General features: G+C 48.7%; 2 protein-coding genes across 3 annotated transcripts; both read left to right on the forward strand.

Moving 5' to 3' along the window:
- The first annotated feature begins 5,383 nt into the window (after positions 1-5,383).
- XBCP3 (xylem bark cysteine peptidase 3) lies at positions 5,384-9,296 on the forward strand. 2 transcript variants are annotated; one of them, XM_087527738.1, is made up of 6 exons: positions 5,384-6,105; positions 7,447-7,682; positions 7,773-7,913; positions 7,999-8,430; positions 8,714-8,837; positions 8,950-9,296. In XM_087527738.1, the coding sequence occupies exons 1-5, from the start codon at positions 5,652-5,654 to the stop codon at positions 8,810-8,812; spliced, it is 1,362 nt and encodes a 453-aa protein (XP_087383864.1). In that variant the 5' UTR covers positions 5,384-5,651; the 3' UTR covers positions 8,813-8,837; positions 8,950-9,296. The 2 variants fall into 2 exon arrangements, with proteins under 2 accessions (XP_087383864.1, XP_087383871.1); XM_087527745.1 differs by having other exon boundaries at positions 8,954-9,296.
- Positions 9,297-10,364: 1,068 nt separating this feature from the next.
- LOC147992092 (jacalin-related lectin 3-like) lies at positions 10,365-13,388 on the forward strand. Its single transcript, XM_087527734.1, has 5 exons — positions 10,365-10,521; positions 10,953-11,174; positions 11,265-11,738; positions 11,843-12,076; positions 12,171-13,388. Exons 1-5 carry the CDS (start codon positions 10,519-10,521, stop codon positions 13,023-13,025), a joined length of 1,788 nt encoding a protein of 595 aa, XP_087383860.1. The 5' UTR covers positions 10,365-10,518; the 3' UTR covers positions 13,026-13,388.
- The last annotated feature ends 8,341 nt before the right edge of the window (positions 13,389-21,729 follow it).

The following is a 21,729-nucleotide window of genomic DNA, read 5'->3' on the forward strand; positions in this document are numbered from 1 at the left end:
GCACAGCATTGTCGACACAATCGAAAGGCCCCCCACAATCGAGACTGCACGACGCCGCGACACCACCTTTGTCGGGGGTACATTCGAAAGGTTATGCGAGGCCGAGACGACGCCACAACACCTATGTGCCAACGGCATAGCCGCAGGGCACTGCCAACCAAAGACGCACCAAAGGAGCACTCAGCATGACACACACCACCGTCGACCCCAGACCGGCCACACCACCATCACCGACCACCCACCTCAAACCAGCCAAACATCGTCCCAAGCCTCAGGCAAGCATTATGGAGCAACGTCTCTGAAGACAGGCGCCACCAAGGTGGTAAAAACGACGTCAAGGATGCCGTCGCTGTCCGATCTAGTAGCTGGATCTAAGGCTTTCACCCAGAGAACAAACAGAGTAGGCGGGGAACCAATGCATCACACAACTGCACCTCCAAGGAGGGATCTGACGCGAAGGGCGTCGCTGCCGCCGGTGCCGACCCAAGCCGACACAGGGCTTTCACCCATAGCATCCTCCACGTCGCTCCTGAGACCGGAGTCACCACCGCCCGGAGGCAACCAACCTCCTGCTATGAAGGCTACCAAGCACCTGTAGAACCAACACCAGGCCGCCCAAGCAGCTACAAGGGGGTAGAACTGAGCACAACGCGCCGGGGGGGTGCCAGATCCGCAGGAGGATGCGAGCAGAGGCACCTCACGCGCCTGACCTGGATCTGGCCGGAAGAGATGAAATGGCTGGCCACGGACCAGCCCGGCCCCACGCCGCCCGAGCAGCTGTAGGAGGTGGCACGACCACCACGCCGAGGCTAGGGATGCAACCCCGACGCCCAAGCCAGCCGCTGGCCCGGATCCAGCGCGCCGGCCAGATCCGCCGGCGAGGGGAGCGCCGGTGAGCGCCATGACCAGGCGCCGGCGAGCTAGCTGCGCGCCACCTCGACGTCCCCCTGCTCCCCCAGTGCTCACCTCGCCCTCGGCATCGAGCTCGGGTGAAAAAGCCACCGAGACGACCCTGTCCACCCGGCCACCACGTGTCCGCCGCGGATCTCCCCGAGCCACCTTCGGAGGCAGGGGCCGCCGCCACCGCGGCGAGGCCAGCGACAACGGCGGAGGAGAGGAGGCGCAGGGGAGGGGACCACCGGCGACGCGCGGAGTTCCCCCGAGCTGCCCGAGCAGAGCAACGCGGGGGCTGGGCCTTTCTCGTGGTGGTCTCAACCCTATTTTGAGAATTCACGATGACGCATGTCCACAGTATAATTGTGGATGCTCACAACATGCATTTACACGTGTCCTATCTCTACGTGCAGCCCGGGCGGCAAAATCCGGGTCCCTGTGCCAAACAAAAAAAGTGGGGCCTTATCTCACTGAAAAAAATGAACTGACAGGCAATTATAATGGATACGATATAATGTCTAACTCACCTAGTCTCATGTCGTGTCCGGATGAACTGCTATACTATGATCTTTAACTAAGAAGGCAAGAACCGATCTCTAACAAAGTAACCATTCCTGTCAATAAGTAATTAGGAATTAGGAGTAGGACAAGCCCGCAGCAGCCGGCAGGAGTGGTTAAACACTTAAACTAGGGCCTAAACCATGCAAGTATTGAATTATTATTTTTGAGAAAACTCACCATCTTTATTCATCCAAAACAAAGGTCATAGGTACAAGGTTTGGGTCATGAGGATTGCCCAACTAAACATGTCGACCTACACCTAGGTTATAAGCAAACTTGGCGAGATTATGAGCCTTAAAATTAAAATTCCTACACTCATAAATAAAAGAACTGGAAATAAAACAGTTACAACGACTCATTATTTCATGTACTATGGGAACATTTGCAACTCTTGTCCCCTTGATGATATCATTCACCGCTTCTTGACAGTCCGAGGCCAACAAATATTTTGCCCGGCAAGATCATCTGCAAGTGCTAAAGCTTCACAGCAAGCATAAGTCTCCAAGATTAGAGGATCATTGATTCCTTGGAAGACCACGGCCGAAGATCCCAAATATAGGCCCGTTTGGTCTCTACATATTGCCGCAACAGCTCCTCCATTATGCGATCTTGCGATAGCACCATCAACATTAATTTTCACGGCGCCATTAGGAGGAGGTAACCATCGCTCGGGCTGGGCAGATGTAGTTGCTCTTGCACCGCGGTGCTCCTAGCTATTAGCAAGCTGTCCCAGCTCTGCAAAGTTATCTACAAAGAAGATTGTTTGTTGGCGAAAGTTGCTTTTGGAGCTCGGCCTCCATGGAGGCCGTTTTTTGAAAAGTTCAAAATTCCAAAATTTTCATATTTTTACATTTAAAAATAATGAAAAAAATACAGATATACATGGAGGCATAACACACGTGTGTGTAAATTTTCAGGACGAAATACGTTGAAATGAAGGTTGTGCAAAAAAGACAAATTTATGGCCTTTTAACACATGATACTATTCATCCCAAAAGTCGGTGAATTTGTTCTTTTTTGCAGAGATCGCATCTCAAGGTATTTTATCCTGAAATTTTACACACATATACATCATATCCTTGTATACTTGTAAAAAAATCAGAATTTTTTGAAACCAAAAAATATGAATTTTGATTTTTTTTTTAAAACGGCCTCCATGGAGGCTGAGCTCCAAAATGCCGCTCTCGTTTGTTGGGGGCTTTGAAAGATAGACTCATATACTGCCTTGCGTCTGGCATACCATATCGACCATAGAGTGACAACCATACGAGTGAAACTTGCCTGATCCAGTTCCGGGGGCGCTTAGATGCCAATTTTGTTTTTTTTCATATTTATTTTTGTCCGTGTTAGCGCCTACGAGCAGCTTGCATTGTTGATGCCCTTAGAAGTTAGGCTAGACTACTTAAATGTATAATAGCATGTATATGAACTAGTAATTCAATTTTGAAAATTATATGATGTGGGGGCATTGCCCCCCCCCCCCCTCCCTCACGCTAGATTAACCCGGACTTCAAATCTGTGTAAGTGCTGGTCCGCCCATGCTGAGCCCAAGTGTAAATTCTTTGCCTGACTCGCTCTCCATGGAAGAATCCTCATTGCGGGCATGCTGGCTCTGCGTGGTTGGCCACATGATCCCAGGTGTCTACTTTGGCGCCTTCAGGAACCGGAAACAGAAAATCACCTCTGCAAGGATTGCCCCTTCTCGTTTGCGGTTTGGAACCAGGTGAACATGCACGAGCGAGGGTTTATCGATTTCTGGCGACCTCCCTGAGCCAGGAAACATGTCGGAATAGTGGGACACAATGCTTGCAAACCAGTCAACGCAGGTGCGCCGGCGGCGCAGCGGGAGGATCATCTACACTTTATGGTCTGTCTGGATAAAACGAAATAGGCGCGTTTTCACAGGACTACGTTTGACGCACCATGAGGTTGCAATGTTCGCCTTCAAGGCAATTAAACAACGTGAGTTGGCTTTTGCTAAAGCCATGCCAACAATGGGAATTGGCTAAGCTAGCATTGGGTGTGTAGCGGTTTAGGCGATTTTGCCACGTTCCCCAAAAAACGTGTGCCACTTTGTACATCGCGTTTTTTTGCTCTCCCTCTATAAGAAAAGCCAGTGCTCTTGCCGGTTCTTAAAAAAAAACTGTGTAAGTGGATTCTTTTGCAAACTGCTTGTGGCAGCATCTGCAATGTTGTCTCCGGCCATCCAATAAAAAAAATACGGATGTTTTTAGCAGTCCAATTGAAACTCTAGTATATCACCTATTCGCATGTAAAAACTTGCAAAGGATGGTATTTACCTTTGCTGCTGCATGAGCTGCAGCAGCAAGAACTCCAATATGCATGCTATCACTAGACAAGACAAATGATGAAAGGTTGCCTATTTGCTCGGCTGACCCGCAAGAGGAGTAGTTGTTTTGCATCCCTACAATCACAAGAGCAGAATTTAATTGGCACTGATTAACTTTACAAATAGGTTTATTTGTTACATCAATTTTTGAGCAATACCAGGTGAGGAAATAGCTGACTGTCCAACAAATAAATGGAGACCTCGGCATCAACATTATACCTAATAAATAAGACTAAATCACCAACAAGAAATCTCTTTCTACCGATAAATAGGCTACAGCCAGTAGTCAGCATATGCCTTTTAGGCTGGCCTGGTGAAGAGGAAGAGAAGCAATCATAAAATTAGTGCATTTTTCCTTCCAAAAGAAAACAATCAGATGGATTAAATCATGAAGGAACGGAATTGTAGGCCAAACCAGATAAATTACACTCAGTAAGAGGGAAACATAGGGCGTCCTCTACCGTATGCCACGTCGGATCGAGCGGTGCGATTGGGTATAGGGAATTTTCTCGCTCGTTTTTCCATATGTGCCAGTGCTCGGATACGCCTGCCCCCTCTATCTTTCCTAATGTTTACGGACTCAAATAAAATTACCAGACAACCAGTTGCTCGGTGTTATAGGTTAGGCATGATGTTGGTGATTTTTTATGCTCTGACACAAATGTGGTATCAAGTTGTTACCCTAACCCTGCGGGTGATGGTTTTGAGTAAATAACTCCGTGGCATCCAATCATGAAAAATAAGGATGTTTTTAGTGGCAAAAAACCGTTGTCTCGAGCCAACCAATCATAAACACGTATTCATAAAATTCATGGTGAGCCTAATAATTTGGCAAATCAACAAAAAAAATACCACAAGAAAAACGTTTCACTAATATAGCATTCATACTGAATGAAGAAGATGAAGAAACTCTGGTAATCCACTTCTGAGTCCAGACTCAGGTGCACCCACCCTGACGGAAAAAGTCAAAACAAATACTAGAAAAAACTAAAACATTCCAACAAAAAATTGTGATAGATAATTTGATGTGTGAGGTCCGCTCCAATTTGAAATTATTTGGACATATGAGCAGCTCTCGGCAAAAAAGACAAATTCAGGGTCTATAAAAATGTTTACTGTTCACACATTGTTTTGACCCGATTTGTCTTTTTTGCTGAGAGCTACTCAGATGTCCAAATTATCTAAAAATTAGAGCGGCCCTTACACGATAAATTTTCTACCATGTACTCCCTCCGTTCCTAAATATTTGTCTTTCTAGATATTTCAAATGGCTACTACATGCGAATGTATATAGACATATTTTAGAGTGTAGATTCACTCATTATGCTTCGTATGTAGTCACTTGTTGAAATCTTCAGAAAGACAAATATTTAGAAACGGATGGAGTAATTTTTTAGTATTTTTTATAAATTTTTTTACCGGATGCAGATGAGTCTGAACACCTAAACACTCCCAAAACACGGATTTTTCACGGGTGAACGGGAGAGCCGTGCAGCGTGGCGAGGCCGTGGCCCCGATCTCGGGCCATTTACGTCGCGCACACGTGGACCGCGCCTGGACCTATCCGCCCCGCCCCCTCCAATCACCGAGCCGCCTCGTTTCTCTCGCCTCGTCACGCCCTCCGCTCCCTCTCAGTCAACAGCCGATCTCCAAAATTTCTCCCCCTCCTCCTCCTCGCTTCTCCATCCTTCTCCTCTGATCTCTCGCCGGAGCCACGACCCCGGCCAGCCTCCGAGCTCACCGAGCCCAAACCCCTATTTATACCCCGGGGAGGCAGAGCAGCATCCTCCATTCCCAGGGGCAGCCAGCCGAGACGTGGGGTGGAGCTTCGGAGCGGGCCGCGGAGATGGGCCTCGTCCACTGCCTCCCGCCTCTGCTCCTCCTCCTGCTGCTCTCGGCCTCGGTCGGCGGGGAGAAGGGCCTCTCGGCCTCTGCCTACGAGGCGCAGTTCGAGGCGTGGTGCGCGGAGCACGGCAAGGCGTACGCGACGCCCGGGGAGCGCGCGGCGCGGCTCGCGGCCTTCGCGGACAACGCGGCCTTCGTCGCGGCGCACAACGCCGGCGCGGCTGCCAACGGACCGGGATCCCCGTCGTACACGCTCGCGCTCAACGCGTTCGCCGACCTCACCCACGACGAGTTCCGCGCCGCGCGCCTCGGGCGCCTCGCCGCCGGCCCGGCCCCGCTCGGGGAGCCGCGTTCGTCGGACGGGGGCTTCGAGGGCCGCGTGGGCGCCGTGCCCGACGCGCTCGACTGGAGGCAGAGCGGCGCCGTCACCAAGGTCAAGGACCAGGGCAGCTGCGGTGAGCGCCACGCTTCTGAATCTCTTGTTCTACGCTTCACATTGCAGAGCTCTTCTGTTTTTCTCCGTCAGAGTTTTGCTGTCGTTCGTGTAGTTGTTGGGTTTTACTGCGAAAACTTAGAGATCGAGACGTGGTACGAAACGTAAGTGCATCAAAATCATAGTGATACTGAAGATCTGAATGACTGAGGCATTAATGCCGCAAATGATTCTAGGAACTAGAATCCATGGTAGGGAGCAGCAGCTGACACATACTCCCTCCGTTCCGAATTACTCCCTCCGTTCGGAATTACTTATCGCAGAAATGGATGTATCTAGACGTGTTTTAGTTTTAGATACATCCATTTCCGAGACAAGTAATTCCGAACGGAGGGAGTACTTGTCTTGGATTTGTCTAGATACGGATGTATCTAGACTCATTTTAGTGCTAGATACCTCCGTATCTAGACAAATCTAAGACAAGTAATTTGGAACGAAGGGAGTATAAGCTAACCTTCCTCTGACATATTCATTAGGTAGCCCATTGATTGGTTAGCGCTTGGCATTTAGCAGCATGTTTACCTGAAGTACTTATCATCCGTTTAGTTTTTTCCCAGCCCAATTTGCAAGTTTACTGACTAATTTCTCCAAGCTATGCTCGTTTGTAGTCACTTATACTCTTCTCAACTGTAGATCCACAGACTTTGTTGTCCTTGAAAATGTGAAAGATATCAAGGTATTGAAGTGACTACTTTAAAAAATAGATTGATGCCCCCTCCGTCCCATTCCCATAATATAAGATCGTTTTGCAAGCAGATAATTAGAGATCGGATTATGCCTCTAACTCCTTATGTGGTTTGTCGGTGCTGTTGCTTTTTAGGGCTTCCCACACAAGAGAATTGCTTATATTCTTTTTGTTAGCTTTTGCCATGGAAGTAGCTATGTGCTGCTTCAGCATGTAGTTCAGTTGCGCATTACGGCTTAAATAAAAATCTCAGAATTTTTTTGTTATTCTTCCAGGCTCCAGCAATCCAAAATTGTAGTAGGTTTGGGGTTATCTTAGGTTGCCCATGTGTGATGGCTATACTGGAAATTTGTAATTAGATATGACAGCAATATAAGAACTGTGTCAACAGTCTTTTTCTACAAATTAGGATCAAGAGTGACACTGAAGAAGTAAAGATGCAAGTTTCTGTTTCCAAGAAGTCACTCCTTTGGACTTGTATTGTTTCCTTTTATTCATGGGCCTTGATACAAGATACTTGGAAGTATTTTTTCACTATTAAACAGTTGGTGCTACCTCATTCTTTATCACTAAACCATACCAGTACTTCCGATTAATGTGGTCTGGATTGTTGTTCAGGTGCTTGTTGGAGCTTCTCAGCTACAGGTGCCATGGAAGGAATAAACAAGATCACAACGGGCTCTCTTCTCAGCCTTTCTGAGCAGGAACTAATCGATTGTGACAGATCCTACAATGCTGGTTGTGGCGGTGGGCTCATGACCTATGCCTATAAGTTTGTGATTAAAAATGGTGGGATTGACACAGAGGATGATTACCCGTTTCGTGAAGCAGATGGAACATGCAACAAGAACAAGGTAAGATGGAGGTGCAGCCGTGTAGAAAACTACCTTGAGCATGTTTAGGCACATGATGTGTCATATTCATGCAATTTTCTTGTTTTGCAGCTGAAAAAGCATGTGGTAACAATCGATGGCTACAAGGAGGTGCCTCCTAGCAAGGAAGATTTGTTACTACAAGCTGTTGCCCAGCAACCTATTAGCGTAGGAATATGTGGCAGCGCTAGGGCATTTCAGCTATACTCCCAGGTTTGCATGCAATTGTGCTCTCGCTAACTTATTTAACACACTTCTACCACACCTTGTGCTTGACTTCCATTATTTTCATATTCAGGGTATCTTCGATGGTCCATGCCCAACGTCTCTTGATCATGCAGTCCTAATTGTGGGATATGGTTCTGAAGGTGGCAAGGATTATTGGATTGTGAAAAATTCTTGGGGTGAAAGATGGGGAATGAAGGGCTATATGCATATGCACCGAAACACTGGCTCATCGTCAGGTATCTGTGGCATAAACATGATGGCATCGTTCCCGACAAAAACAAGCCCGAATCCTCCTCCTTCACCGGGCCCTGGCCCAACCAAATGCAGCGTTTTTACCTCCTGCCCTGAAGGATCCACATGCTGTTGCTCATGGCGTGCCTTGGGATTTTGCCTTTCCTGGAGCTGTTGCGAGCTGGATAATGCAGTTTGCTGCAGCGATAACCGTTCTTGCTGCCCCCATGATTATCCTATATGTGACACAGCTAGGGGACGTTGCTTGAAGGTAAACAAAAGAGGCTTTATGCATTCTTATTTGAGGTTTCGTCATGTTTGCGATTTAGGAACTGACCTGCCTGAAACCCTGATATGGTTAAGCTTGACAATTGCACTAGAACACTCTTCCTTCCATCTTTATCTTTCTTCATATCCCGTTTCAGTTTTTGTACTTACAGACTGTGTTATAGCTTTGTAAGTTAGTCAGGTTTCCAACGTGTGTAGACATATACGAAACCGGATAAAAGCTGTGTACCCTGATGACTGATCATTTGGTGAATTTACTGCTTCAGGGCAATGGTAACTTCTCCAGCATAGAGGGAATCAAGAGGAAGCAAGCTTTCTCCAAGGTCCCCTCCTGGAATGGTTTGTTGGAACTGCTGGATCAATAGACATACAAAAAGTTACGGATCACAGGTAAGATCATGCCAACTCGATTTGTGCACTACTGTCATTATCATCATCGTTAATGTGATCGCTCCTCCCCTCCTGAACCCCTTACATTGACCATGATCACCTTTTCTCCCAGACAGATACACATGTACGCACGGTCTTATACAAGTGGCGGGGGTTCGCTGCGTTCTTGAAGTGGTCTGCCGCCTTGTATGCTCCCATAGTCTCTAGCTGCCGGTTTTCTTGCAGAGAGAAAAGTGATGTCCAGAACTCCAGAATTGTAGTGCTAATTGGTGAATGAATCACGCAGCTGGTACTATATTGTATTGTATATTTCTATGATAGTACGTGTCAGGTTAGCCTATGATGGGTTGAGTCAGATATTGGTTACACAGCACAGATGGTCCGTTTTCACTCAGCTTGTATTAGATGTGAGAGAACCACCCACATAATAATAAAGAGATACGATGCATCAAAAATAGAGATACGTGCTGTTCGTGGCTGTGTTTATGCAACCATTTTTGAACATGGCTCCAACAACTGTACAACCATGGTTAATCTTTGTTAACCTGCTATGGTTAATCTTGACATGGTCACATCGATTCATCTTGTTTTGGAGCTTCTTGGGTTAACCTTGGTCCGTCCCTACCGAGAAGGTGACGCTCAGTGAAGAACGCGTTCACCCACGGCTGGCGGCGCACCCGGTGCCGGCAAAAGAGTAGGGCATCCATCGCACGGACGAACATGTTCCCGACCTCGATACACCGTCCAAAGGGGCAGCATGCGGCGAGAGAGCCACCCATCCATCCCAGCCGAGCGACCTGCGATGCCTGACGGGATGGGCGCCGGCGCCCGAGCCACACACAGACCAACCTGGCCACGCCCGGCACGCGCGCCAAGTGCTTCACGATTCCCCCGCGGCAAAGCCCACCATCTCAAACAAACCCGTGTTCTTCTCCGTTGGTGCCGTGCCGTGTGCCATCACCACCAGTCCACCACACTGCCAAATTCCTTCCTTATTCGTGTGCACTTTGAGACAGCAAACAGGGTGACAATTTTTCCACCATGTCAACCAGAAAACGCATCAAAAATCACTCTCAAAAAACAGGAAGACACGCACCAGAAACACCACATGATCAGCATGCGCTCGCCCGCGAAAGGCAGAACAAACAGGGAATCCCGCAAAGGGAATTTCTGTTTCGCCCCAGTCATCTACTCATCCACACACCCCAAAAAGTCATTCCAGAAGGCCAGGCGAAAGGCAATTTTTTGCGTGGAGAATAGCTACAAAAGGTAAATAAATTCTCTAGTTCTCCATCGCCGAATTTCTGCGCGGCACGGCGGATGGGCGAAAGGAGAATATATGGCAGACTGGGGAAAAGATTGGGCTGTTCTCCATTTTGTGAAAAGATTGCGTTGTTCTCCATTTCGCGTGAATTGGCTCCAGCACGCCGGCGAATCCGGTTCTCCCGGTTGCTTTCAGTTCTCCTCAGCCGTTAAACGCGGCTGCCTGCTTGCGACAGTGCCTGCTTTTCGCCTCGCCTTCTTGCTCCGGCGATCCTATAAATTGGGCAGGTCGGTGTTTCTTCGTGTGTCAGTAAGCTCACAAGTCACAACGCAGTAGCGGCAAGGTGGTAGTAAGAGGAGGCACAGTTTTTGAACCCTCCATCTCCAAAGTGTTTGAGCCTATTGGCACGAGGAAGAAATGGTACACTGCTCTGTTTCTGCTCATGACCTTGTGTCTGCATGTTTAGTTTCCTTGCTTTCCAGAACATCTGTGTGTGAACAATGGAGAAATTAGATTCTGAGCACGAACAAAATCTTCAGAGATGTTGTTTGGTTAAGGATTAGAGTGAACATTTGAAACCCCTGAGGCTTTCATTTTCAATTTTTTTTAAAAAGTTGAGTTGTACCGTAGGCCTCTAGGAAAAACCCATAGGTCTCTAGAGATTGTTCGGATCAACAGTTGATACTTTTCTGTTGTCCATGGAAAGCTTGCTGACTGAATGTCGTGACATCAATTTGATTTCAGACGCAATGACATATAAACACATTCTTTTCCTCATGGATATGTAGTTTCTAGCGTTCAAATCCAACGATCATGCTCTAACCCAAAATCTTGGCGTCCTTGTCTGACAGAGCATCATGAGCGCCGCCAATGGGAAGAGCCCCATAGTGGTTGGGCCCTGGGGAGGGACAGGAGGATACCCCTGGGACGACGGCGTGTACTCGACGGTGTGCCAGATCATGATCACCCATGGCGCAGCCGTCGACTCGATAAGAATCCAGTATGACCTCAAAGGGCACTCGATCTGGTCGCAGACGCACGGGAGCACGGAGGACGGGTCTGAAACAGACAAGGTAAATGATTTCAGGCTTCTGTAAAGAATTTTTAGTTTCATAAGTATTTCTGAACAGTATTATTCAGACTTCTTATGTCTGATGATGCAGGTGAAGCTGGATGTTCCCGGGGAAACCCTACTGTCCGTGAGCGGCCACTACGGATCGGTCTGCGGGAGCCCGATCATCATAAGATCGCTGACGTTCCAGAGCAACCGCTCCAAGTACGGGCCCTTCGGCACCGAGGACGGCACGCCCTTCTCGCTCCCGGTCAGCAGCGGCAAGATCATCGGCTTCCATGGACGGTCCGGGTCGTACCTCAACTCCATCGGCTTCTACCTGAAGCAGGTCCACGTTCCGATCCCGAGTCCCCCGAGCTACCCAGCCTCGCCGCAGATCCCGACGGCGGCGGCGTACAGCAGACATGGCTACACCGTCGCCGAGGTCGATGATGAGCCTGAGCACGACATGGCCCTCGCGGTGCGGGACCGGGCCGACGGCTACGCCGTCTACGGCGCCGGTTACCCTAAGCAGCAGTACGCGCATCCGTCCCCGGACTACCACGATGGATCGATCATGAACAAGGTGCGGTGTCACATGCTTTTGCACCCTTTGTGTGTGTGTGAGTGTGTGTGTGATGATGGCTCTGTAGTTTTTGTGTTGTGAAGTTGTGAGCTTTGGTTGTGCAGATGGTCTCGTACCCTAGCTCGTACAGGGCGGCGGCGATGAGCGGGCCGGAGACGCACGGGCCCTGGGGCGGCAGCGGCGGCACCATCTTCGACGACGGCGTGTACACCGGCGTGTGGCAGATCAACCTGACCCGCGCGGTGGGGGTCACCTCCATGAAGGTGCTGTACGACCGGCACGGGCAGGCGGTGTGGGGCAACAAGCACGGCTTCAGCAGCGGCGTCCCGCCCGACAAGGTAATCAACGTGCTCTGCGGCTCATCTGCATGCCGGGCAGACGATCAATCATGGCGTGGATGACTGACGCGCGCTCGTGGTTTGTTTGCTGCAGATCGCGTTCGACTTCCCGACGGAGGTGCTGACCCACATCACCGGCTACTACGGCCCGACGATCATCATGGGCCCGACGGCGGTGCGGTCGCTGACGTTCCACACCAACCGGCGGCGCTACGGGCCCTACGGCGACGAGTACGGCACATACTTCTCCACCAGCTTCGCCGACGGGCGCGTCGTGGGGTTCCACGGCCGGGAGGGGTGGTACATCGACGGCATCGGCGTGCACGTGCAGCGGGGCAAGGTGCCGTCGTCCTCCCTCAGGCGGGCCGCCAGCAGGAGTCCGTCGCCGGCTCCGCGGTCCGACTACGACCCGGGCGACGTGGACGAGGAGGTGCCCTACGCGGCCATGGTGAAGGAGCCGGCGGCGGCGGGGCCGGGTCCCTGGGGCGGGCCGGGGGGCCGGGCGTGGGACGACGGCGTGTACGCCGGCGTGAACCAGGTGTACGTGACGCGGGGCGCCCTCATCGGCTCCATCCAGATCCAGTACGACCGCGGCGACCGGTCGGAGTGGTCGGCCAGGCACGGCACCTCCGGCCACATCACGCACCGGGTGAAGCTGGACGCACCGCACGAGGTGCTCACCTGCGTGCGCGGCTACTACAACGCCGACCCGGCCGAGGGGCCCCGCGCGCTGCGCTCCATCACCTTCGTCAGCAACCGCGGCAGGTACGGCCCGTTCGGGGACGAGGTCGGCACCTACTTCTCGTCGCCGGCGACGGCCGAGGGGAAGGTGGTCGGGTTCCACGGCCGGAGCGGGCAGCACTTGGATGCCATTGGGGTGCACATGCAGCACTGGCAAGGGGACCGCCGGGCTGGGCCCAAATACGTGCTATCCAAGTACCTCTTCTGAATGATACGAGACGGCGCGCTTGTGGCTACTGCTCTCTTCGTTTCAAATTACCTGTCGTGGTTTTAGTAATTTGGAACGAAGGAAGTAGTAGCTAGACGCATGTTAATTATTCTTGCGACTTGCGTTTTTTGAAAAATTATTATAGGGATGGAGTAGATTTCTTTTTGTAACAGCCATGAAATAAACTAGATGGTTTTCCCGCGCGTTGCTTCGGGATTTTAAAAATTAAATTTGGATACATTTTGTACAAATGAAATGATCTAAATCAAAAGCTATTATTTTCAAAAATAATTGTGTGTGAACAAACAATATGCATGTACGAGCTGGGTGACTAAAGATGAAACAATCAAATTGTTGTATGCATGTGCTACTAAATACTCTCTCCGTTTCTAAATATAAGTCCTTTTAGAGATTTCAGTATAAACTATATACAAATGTATATAGACATAATTTAGAGTATATGTTCACTCATTTTGTTCAGTATGTAGTTCATATTGAAAGCTCTAAAAGGACATATATTTAGGAACAGAGTGATTAGTTTTAATGGATGATGATATGGCATATTTGATGATGTGAAGGGCTATATGTTGGAATAATCAGAATCAGTAAGGATCACGTATTTAGATATTATAAATTCGGGTCACCTATTCGTGGGTTGTCCAGAAAAAGTTGCTCTTAGTGATTTTCTGTCGCTAAGATTGAAATCCAATGGCAGAGGCATCTCAGTATATAGGAAAAACAAAAGAAGACTATCAGATATATTCAACAAAGACTGGATGCAACTCAACAACGAGTCTACCGAATGTTACACCCAGCAAAACCGACTCGGCTTACCCCATTCGACAAAGTGGCAATAAGTAGAGATCCATTTGCCAGGGAGTCGGCAAGGAATAAACGTCACTCGGCAATATAAAGGTGCCTGGTGGCCGGCCGATGGAAACGATGGTGCCACGTGGTCAAGGAGTAAGCCGAGTGACGTGCCTGGCTTCTAGTTCAGCTACGGGCCAGACAGAAAGTGCCACATGTGTCCACCTAGAAGCCGACTGCCGTGCATCACATGCACGTCATACAATAAGCCGAGTGTATGAGCTTTGGTACAGCTACGGGGAGTTTTAACAGAAAGTTGTTACGGAGATGAGGTGAAGACTTAGCATTCATCACGATTTTGGGCCCGCTGCTAAAATCAGAGGGCGAGAATCAATGAGATTAGAACACCTCATTCCGTAACCTTCGTCTGTAGGCTGAGCCCCGTAAGTCTAGCATTTTTGCCGAGTGTATGGCTGAGCCATCTCTTCTCCCTCCTCTCCCCTGCAACGTGCCCCTCTTAGCCTGAGTCGACATCGTCTTTGTCTTCCCTCTAAGAGCACTTCCAACTGAACATAGCTAATTTAGTTCTCCATACGATCGGGGACGCGTCCACACCCATATCCAAACCTCAAATGCATACAACCTTATGCAATGTAAATCAAAACAACACAGATAAAACTAAACACATGTTATTGATACGGTTGGGCATAGCAAAACCATCATACAACCGGACATAGCAAGTTCAAAACACAGATAGTTCACCACTACAAATAGCATTGATACCGATATATGATTAGACAAAGATAGCAGTCACCCCTTCTTCACATTGCCCTTTCCGTGTCGCCTCCAGAGCGGCAGTATTATACATGTCGGCGCACGGAGGGCCATTTGGAGTTGTTGGAGGCAGTGGAGGACTTGGATGAGGAGGGGAGCTCTAGCAGATAACGGGCTACACGAGCGCGCTACTTGGGGAGGTGGCTAGCTTTTGCGTCCGCCATAGCTTTCTCCTTCGGTGGGCGTTCGAACTCCCTGAGTTCTAGCTGCAATTAATACTTCCACATTTTTATGGCGATTGCGGCGGCTGTTCGTCTTGGCGGTGGTCAAGGACCGGCGCAGTACGCTGTGGGCGAGCTCGTCGTCGAAGTCGAAGGGACGGGGGACCGACACAGATCTACAAGAGCCATGCCCACGCTCGCACGGTGAGCTGCCAACGCCTTTGACTCGAGAAGCCACCGCCGCATGCTTGAAGGTGTGGGGATCATCACCCAACACCGATCGAGGGGAGCAGGGGGCGGAGGTGACATCCCTAAGCTTCAAGAGCCCCACCAGACCGCCGTGCAAGTGTGGACCATGTCGAGCCTACGCGGCTTGGCCTGGAGCTGGGGAGCGCCGCTAGGCCACCGGAGTGGCGTGTGGAGATCGAGCTTCCACCCCTATCCATCATCGACCTTACATATGGCGATGAAGATGGTAGCTCGTCGTTCGACAACGGTGTCGGCTTTAGAGGAGGAGCCGCTGGTGGAGTTGAACATGGTGGTGACTGACGACAACAAAGGAAAGGGCAGAGGACTTGGAGCAGTGTTGTCGGGGAAGTGTGACTAAGATTTGGTCTGAGTGTGTTTCTATGGGGTCGAAGTGGGCCAACATGGGCCAATTTGACGTGGCAGCCGCGTTGAAACCATCTCATGTCCCACCCACATAGGGAGTGGAGAGAGCAACTAGTTAACGAGCGCTCCTTCGGGAGCCTCGCAATGACCAGCGCCACTTGGCGCGCTCTTAGCCATTCGCTAGGTGTCGCGCTCTCGGCGTTCCCTTCAGATTTTTTTATTTTTCTGCACGCGTTTTCGGCTTTTTAAACGGTTTTTTTCCGGGTTTTGGATTTCCACTGGTCTTCCTCAGCTTTTCAATAAAAAATTGAATTTTTTTCTACGAAAAAACGTGTTATCTTTTTTTTGTGAGAGTCACGGTTTTGCTTCTATGAGAGACACGGTTTTTGCTTCGCGAGAGTCATAGCCGTGCCTCTTGAAAACGGCAAAAAAAATCCGTTTTCTATTTTTTTTCTTTCGCGAGAGTCACGGATTTGCTTCCGCCAGAGACACGGGTTTGCTTTCGCGAGAGTCACGGCCGTGCCTCTCGGAAACGAAAAAAAACGCGTTTTCTATTTTCTCTTTCTTTCGCAAGAGTCACGGTTTTGCTTCCGCGAGAGGCATGGTTGTGCTTTCTGTTGGAAATATGCCCTAGAGGCAATAATAAAATCATTATTATTATATTTCCTTGTTCATGATAATTGTCTTTTATTCATGCTATAATTGTGTTATCCGAAAATCGTAATACATGTGTGAATAAATAGACACCAACATGCCCCTAGTAAGCCTCTAGTTGACTAGCTCGTTGATCAACAGATAGTCATGGTTTCCTGACTATGGACATTGGATGTCGTTGATAACGAGATCACATCATTAGGAGAATGATGTGATGGACAAGACCCAATCCTAAACATAGCACAAGATCGTATAGTTCGTTTGCTAGAGTTTTCCAATGTCAAGTATCTTTTCCTTAGACCATGAGATCGTGTAACTCCCGGATACTGTAGAAGTGCTTTGGGTATACCAAACGTCACAACGTAACTGGGTGACTATAAAGGTATACTACGGGTATCTCCGAAAGTGTCTGTTGGGTTGACACGGATCAAGACTGGGATTTGTCACTCCGTATGACGGAGAGGTATCACTGGGCCCACTCGGTAATGCATCATCATTATGAGCTCAAAGTGACCAAGTGTCTGGTCACGGGATCATGAATTACGGTACGAGTAAAGTGACTTGCCGGTAACGAGATTGAACGAGGTATTGGGATACCGACGATCGAATCTCGGGCAAGTAACATACCGATTGACGAAGGGAATTGTATACGGGGTTGCTTGAATCCTCGACATCGTGGTTCATCCGATGAGATCATCGAGGAGCATGTGGGAGCCAATATGGGTATTCAGATCCCGCTGTTGGTTATTGACCGGAGAGCGATCTCGGTCATGTCTACATGTCTCCCGAACCCGTAGGGTCTACACACTTAAGGTTCGGTGACGCTAGGGTTGTAGGGATATGTATATGCAGTAACCCGAATGTTGTTCAGAGTCCCGGATGAGATCCCGGACGGCACGAGGAGTTCCGGAATGGTCCGAAGGTAAAGAATTATATATGGGAAGTGCTATTTCGGCCATCGGGACAAGTTTCGGGGTCACCGGTATTGTACCGGGACCACCGGAAGGGTCCCGGGGGTCCACCGGGTGGGGCCACCTATCTCGGAGGGCCCCATGGGCTGAAGTGGGAAGGGATCCAGTCCAAAGTGGGCTGGGGCGCCACTTCCCCTAGGGCCCATGCGCCTAGGGTGGGGGAAACCCTAAAGGGGGCGCCCCCTTGCTTGGGGGGCAAGCCCCCCACCCCTTGGCCGCCGCCCCCCCTAGGAGATTGCATCTCCTAGGGCCGCCCCCCTAGGCCCCCTATATATAGTGGGGGGAGGGAGGGCCTCTCCCCTACGCCATTGGTGCCTCCCTCTCCCTCTCCAACACCTCCTCCTTCTCCATAGAGCTTGGCGAAGCCCTGCCGGAGTACTGCAGCTCCATCACCACCATGCCGTCGTGCTGCTGCTGGAGCCATCTTCCTCAACCTCTCCTTCCCCCTTGCTGGATCAAGAAGGAGGAGACGTTACGCTGACTGTACGTGTGTTGAACATGGAGGTGCCGTCCGTTCGGCACTAGGATCTCCGGTGATTTGGATCACGTCGAGTACGACTCCCTCATCCCCGTTCTTTGAACGCTTCCGCTCGCGATCTACAAGGTACGTAGATGCATCCAACCACTCATTGCTAGATGAACTCATAGATGGATCTTGGTGAAACCGTAGGAAATTTTTTTGTTTTCTACAACATTCCCCAACAGTGGTATCAGAGCCAGGTTTATGCGTAGTTCTCTATGCACGAGTAGAACACAATTTGTTGTGGGCGTTGATGTTGTCAACTTTCTTGCCGCTACTAGTCTTATTTTGCTTCAGCGGTATTGTGGGATGAAGCGGCCCGGACCAACCTTACACGTACGCTTACGTGAGACCGGTTCCACCGACTAACATGCACTAGTTGCATAAGGTGGCTGGCGGGTGTCTGTCTCTCCCACTTTAGTTGGAGCGGATTCGATGAAAAGGGTCCTTATGAAGGGTAAATAGAAGTTGACAAATCACGTTGTGGCTTTCACGTAGGTAAGAAAACGTTCTTGCTAGAACCCTATTGCAGCCACGTAAAACTTGCAACAACAATTAGAGGACGTCTAACTTGTTTTTGCAGCAAGTGTTTTGTGATGTGATATGGCCAAAGTTGTGATGAATGATGAATGATATATATGTGATGTATGAGATGTTCATGCTATTGTAATAGGAATCACGACTTGCATGTCGATGAGTATGACAACCGGCAGGAGCCATAGGAGTTGTCTTTATTTTTTGTATGACCTGCGAGTCATTGAGAAACGCCATGTAAATTACTTTACTTTATTGCTAAACGTGTTAGCCATAGTAGTAGAAGTAATAGTTGGCGAGCAACTTCATGGAGATACGATGATGGAGATCATGACGATGGAGATCATGGTGTCATGCCGGTGACAAGATGATCATGGAGCCCCAAGATGGAGATCAAAGGAGCTATGTGATATTGGCCATATCATGTCACTATTATTATTTGATTGCATGTGATGTTTATCATGTTTTTGCATCTTGTTTACTTATAACGACGGTAGTAAATAAGATGATCCCTCATAATAATCTCAAGAAAATGTTCCCCCTAACTGTGCACCGTTGCGACAGTTCGTTGTCTCGAAGCACCACGTGATGATCGGTTGTGATAGATTCCAACGTTCACATACAACGGGTGTAAGACAGATTTACACATGCAAACACTTAGGTTGACTTGACGAGCCTAGCATGTACAGACATGGCCTCGGAACATAGAAGACCGAAAGGTCGAGCATGAGTCGTATAGAAGATACGATCAACATGAAGATGTTCACCGATGTTGACTAGTCCGTCTCACGTGATGATCGGACACGGCCTAGTTCACTCGGATCATGTTATACTTAGATGACTGGAGGGATGTCTATCTAAGTGGGAGTTCATTGAATAATTTGATTAGATGAACTTAATTATCATGAACTTAGTCTAAAATATTTACAATATGTCTTGTAGATCAAATGGCCAACGTAGTCCTCAACTTCAACGCGTTCCTAGAGAAAACCAAGCTGAAAGACGATGGCAGCAACTACACGGACTGGGTCCGGAACCTGAGGATCATCCTCATAGCTGCCAAGAAAGATTATGTCCTACAAGCACCACTGGGTGACGCACCTGTTCTCCCTGCAGAATAAGACGTTATGAACGCTTGGCAGGCACGTACCGATGACTACTCCCTCGTTCAGTGCGGCATGCTTTACAGCTTAGAGCCGGGACTCCAAAAACGTTTTGAGAGGCACGAAGCATATGAGATGTTCGAAGAGCTGAAAATGGTTTTCCAAGCTCATGCCCGGGTCGAGAGATATCAAGTCTCCGACAAGTTCTTCAGCTATAAGATGGAGGAAAACAGTTCTGTCAGTGAGCACATACTCACTATGTCTGGGTTGCATAACCGCTTGACTCAGCTGGGAGTTAATCTCCCGGATGACGCGGTCATTGACAGAATCCTTCAGTCGCTTCCACCGAGCTACAAGAGCTTTGTGATGAACTTCAATATGCAGGGGATGGAAAAGACCATTCCTGAAGTATTTGCTATGCTGAAATCAGCAGAGTTAGAAGTCAAAAAGGAACATTAAGTGTTGATGGTGAATAAAACCACTAAGTTCAAAAAGGGCAAGGGTAAGAAGAACTTCAAGAAGGACGGCAAGGGAGTTGCTGTGCCCGACAAGCAAGCTGCCGGGAAGAAGCCAAAGAATGGACCCAAGCCCGAGACTGAGTGTTTTTATTGCAAGGGAAGTGGTCACTGGAAGCGGAACTGCCCCAAATACTTAGCGGACAAGAAGGCCGGCATCACAAAAGGTATATGTGATATACATGTAATTGATGTGTACCTTACCAGTACTCGTAGTAGCTCTTGGGTATTTGATACCGGTGCAGTTGCTCACATTTGTAACTCAAAGCAGGAGCTGCGGAATAAGCGGAGACTGGCGAAGGACGAGGTGACGATGCGCGTCGGGAATGGTTCCAAGGTCAATGTGATCGCCGTCGGCACGCTACCTCTACATTTACCTACAGGATTAGTTTTAAACCTCAATAATTGTTATTTAGTGCCAGCTTTGAGCATGAATATTGTATCGGGATCTCGTTTAATACGAGATGGCTACTCATTTAAATCCGAGAATAATGGTTGTTCTTTTTATATGAGAGATATGTTTTATGGTCATGCTCCGATGGTGAATGATTTATTCTTAATGAATCTCGAGCGTAATGCTACACATATTCATAGTGTGAGTACCAAAAGATGTAAGGTTGATAATGATGGTCCCACATACTTGTGGCACTGCCGCCTTGGTCACATAGATGTCAAACGCATGAAGAAACTCCATGCAGATGGACTTTTAGAGTCTCTTGATTACGAATCATTTGACACGTGCGAACCATGCCTCATGGATAAAATGACCAAGACTCCGTTCTCAGGAACAATGGAGCGAGCAACCAACTTATTGGAAATCATACATACTGATGTGTGCGGTCCAATGAGTGTTGAGGCTCGCGGTGGCTATCGTTATGTTCTCACCCTCACTGATGACTTGAGTAGATATGGGTATATCTATTTGATGAAACACAAGTCTGAGACCTTTGAAAAGTTCAAGGAATTTTAGAGTAAGGTTGAAAATCAACGTGACAGGAAAATCAAGTTCCTATGATCAGATCGTGGAGGAGAATACTTGAGTCACGAATTTGGCACACTTAAAAAATGTGGAATAGTTTCACAACTCACGCCGCCTGGAACACCTCAGCGTAATGGTGTGTCCGAACGTCGTAATCGCACTCTATTAGATATGGTGCGTTCTATGATGTCTCTTACCGATTTACCACTATCTTTTTAGGGCTATGCTTTAGAGACTGCCGCATTCACTTTAAATAGGGCTCCGTCGAAATCCGTTGAGACGACACCGTATGAATTATGGTTTGGGAAGAAACCTAAGCTGTCGTTTCTAAAACTTTGGGGATGCGATGCTTATGTCAAGAAACTTCAAACTGAAAAGCTCAAAGCCAAGTCAGAAAAATGCGTCTTCATAGGATACCCTAAAGAAACTATTGGGTATACCTTCTACCTCAGATCCGAAGGCAAGATCTTTGTTGCCAAGAATGGATCCTTTCTAGAAAAAGAGTTTCTCTCAAAAGAAGTAAGTGGGAGGAAAGTAGAACTTGATGAAGCATTACCTCTTGAACCAGAAAAAGGCGCAACTCAAGAAAATGTTCCTGAGGTGCCTGCACCGACTAGAGAGGAAGTTAATGATGATGATCAAGATACTTCTGATCAAGCTCCTACTGAAATTCGTAGGTCCACAAGGACACGTTCCGCACCAGAGTGGTACGGCAACCCTGTCTTGGAAATCATGTTGTTAGACAACGGTGAACCTTCGAACTATGAAGAAGTGATGGCGGGCCCGGATTCCGATAAATGGCTGGAAGCCATGAAATCCGAGATAGGATCCATGTATGAAAACGAAGTATGGACTTTGACTGACTTGCCCGTTGAGCGGCGAGCCATAGAAAATAAATGGATCTTTAAGAAGAAGACAGACGCGGATGGTAATGTGACCATCTATAAAGCTCGGTTTGTCGCTAAGGGTTATCGACAAGTTCAAGGGGTTGACTACGATGAGACTTTCTCACCG

The sequence above is a fragment of the Triticum urartu genome, chromosome 1A, assembly GCF_056163025.1.
Source record: "Triticum urartu cultivar PI428250 chromosome 1A, HENAU_Tu73, whole genome shotgun sequence".
NCBI lineage: Eukaryota > Viridiplantae > Streptophyta > Magnoliopsida > Poales > Poaceae > Triticum > Triticum urartu.

Excerpts from the sequence above, each read along its gene's own strand:
- XBCP3 (XM_087527738.1), top strand. The coding sequence starts at position 5,652 with ATGGGCCTCGTCCACTGCCTCCCGCCTCTGCTCCTCCTCCTGCTGCTC. Across the intron at positions 6,106-7,446 it reads CAAGGACCAGGGCAGCTGCG|GTGCTTGTTGGAGCTTCTCA; the intron begins GTGAGCGCCACG and ends ATTGTTGTTCAG. Across the intron at positions 7,914-7,998 it reads CATTTCAGCTATACTCCCAG|GGTATCTTCGATGGTCCATG; the intron begins GTTTGCATGCAA and ends TTTCATATTCAG.
- LOC147992092 (XM_087527734.1), top strand. Across the intron at positions 11,175-11,264 it reads ACGGGTCTGAAACAGACAAG|GTGAAGCTGGATGTTCCCGG; the intron begins GTAAATGATTTC and ends CTGATGATGCAG. Across the intron at positions 12,077-12,170 it reads GCGGCGTCCCGCCCGACAAG|ATCGCGTTCGACTTCCCGAC; the intron begins GTAATCAACGTG and ends TGTTTGCTGCAG.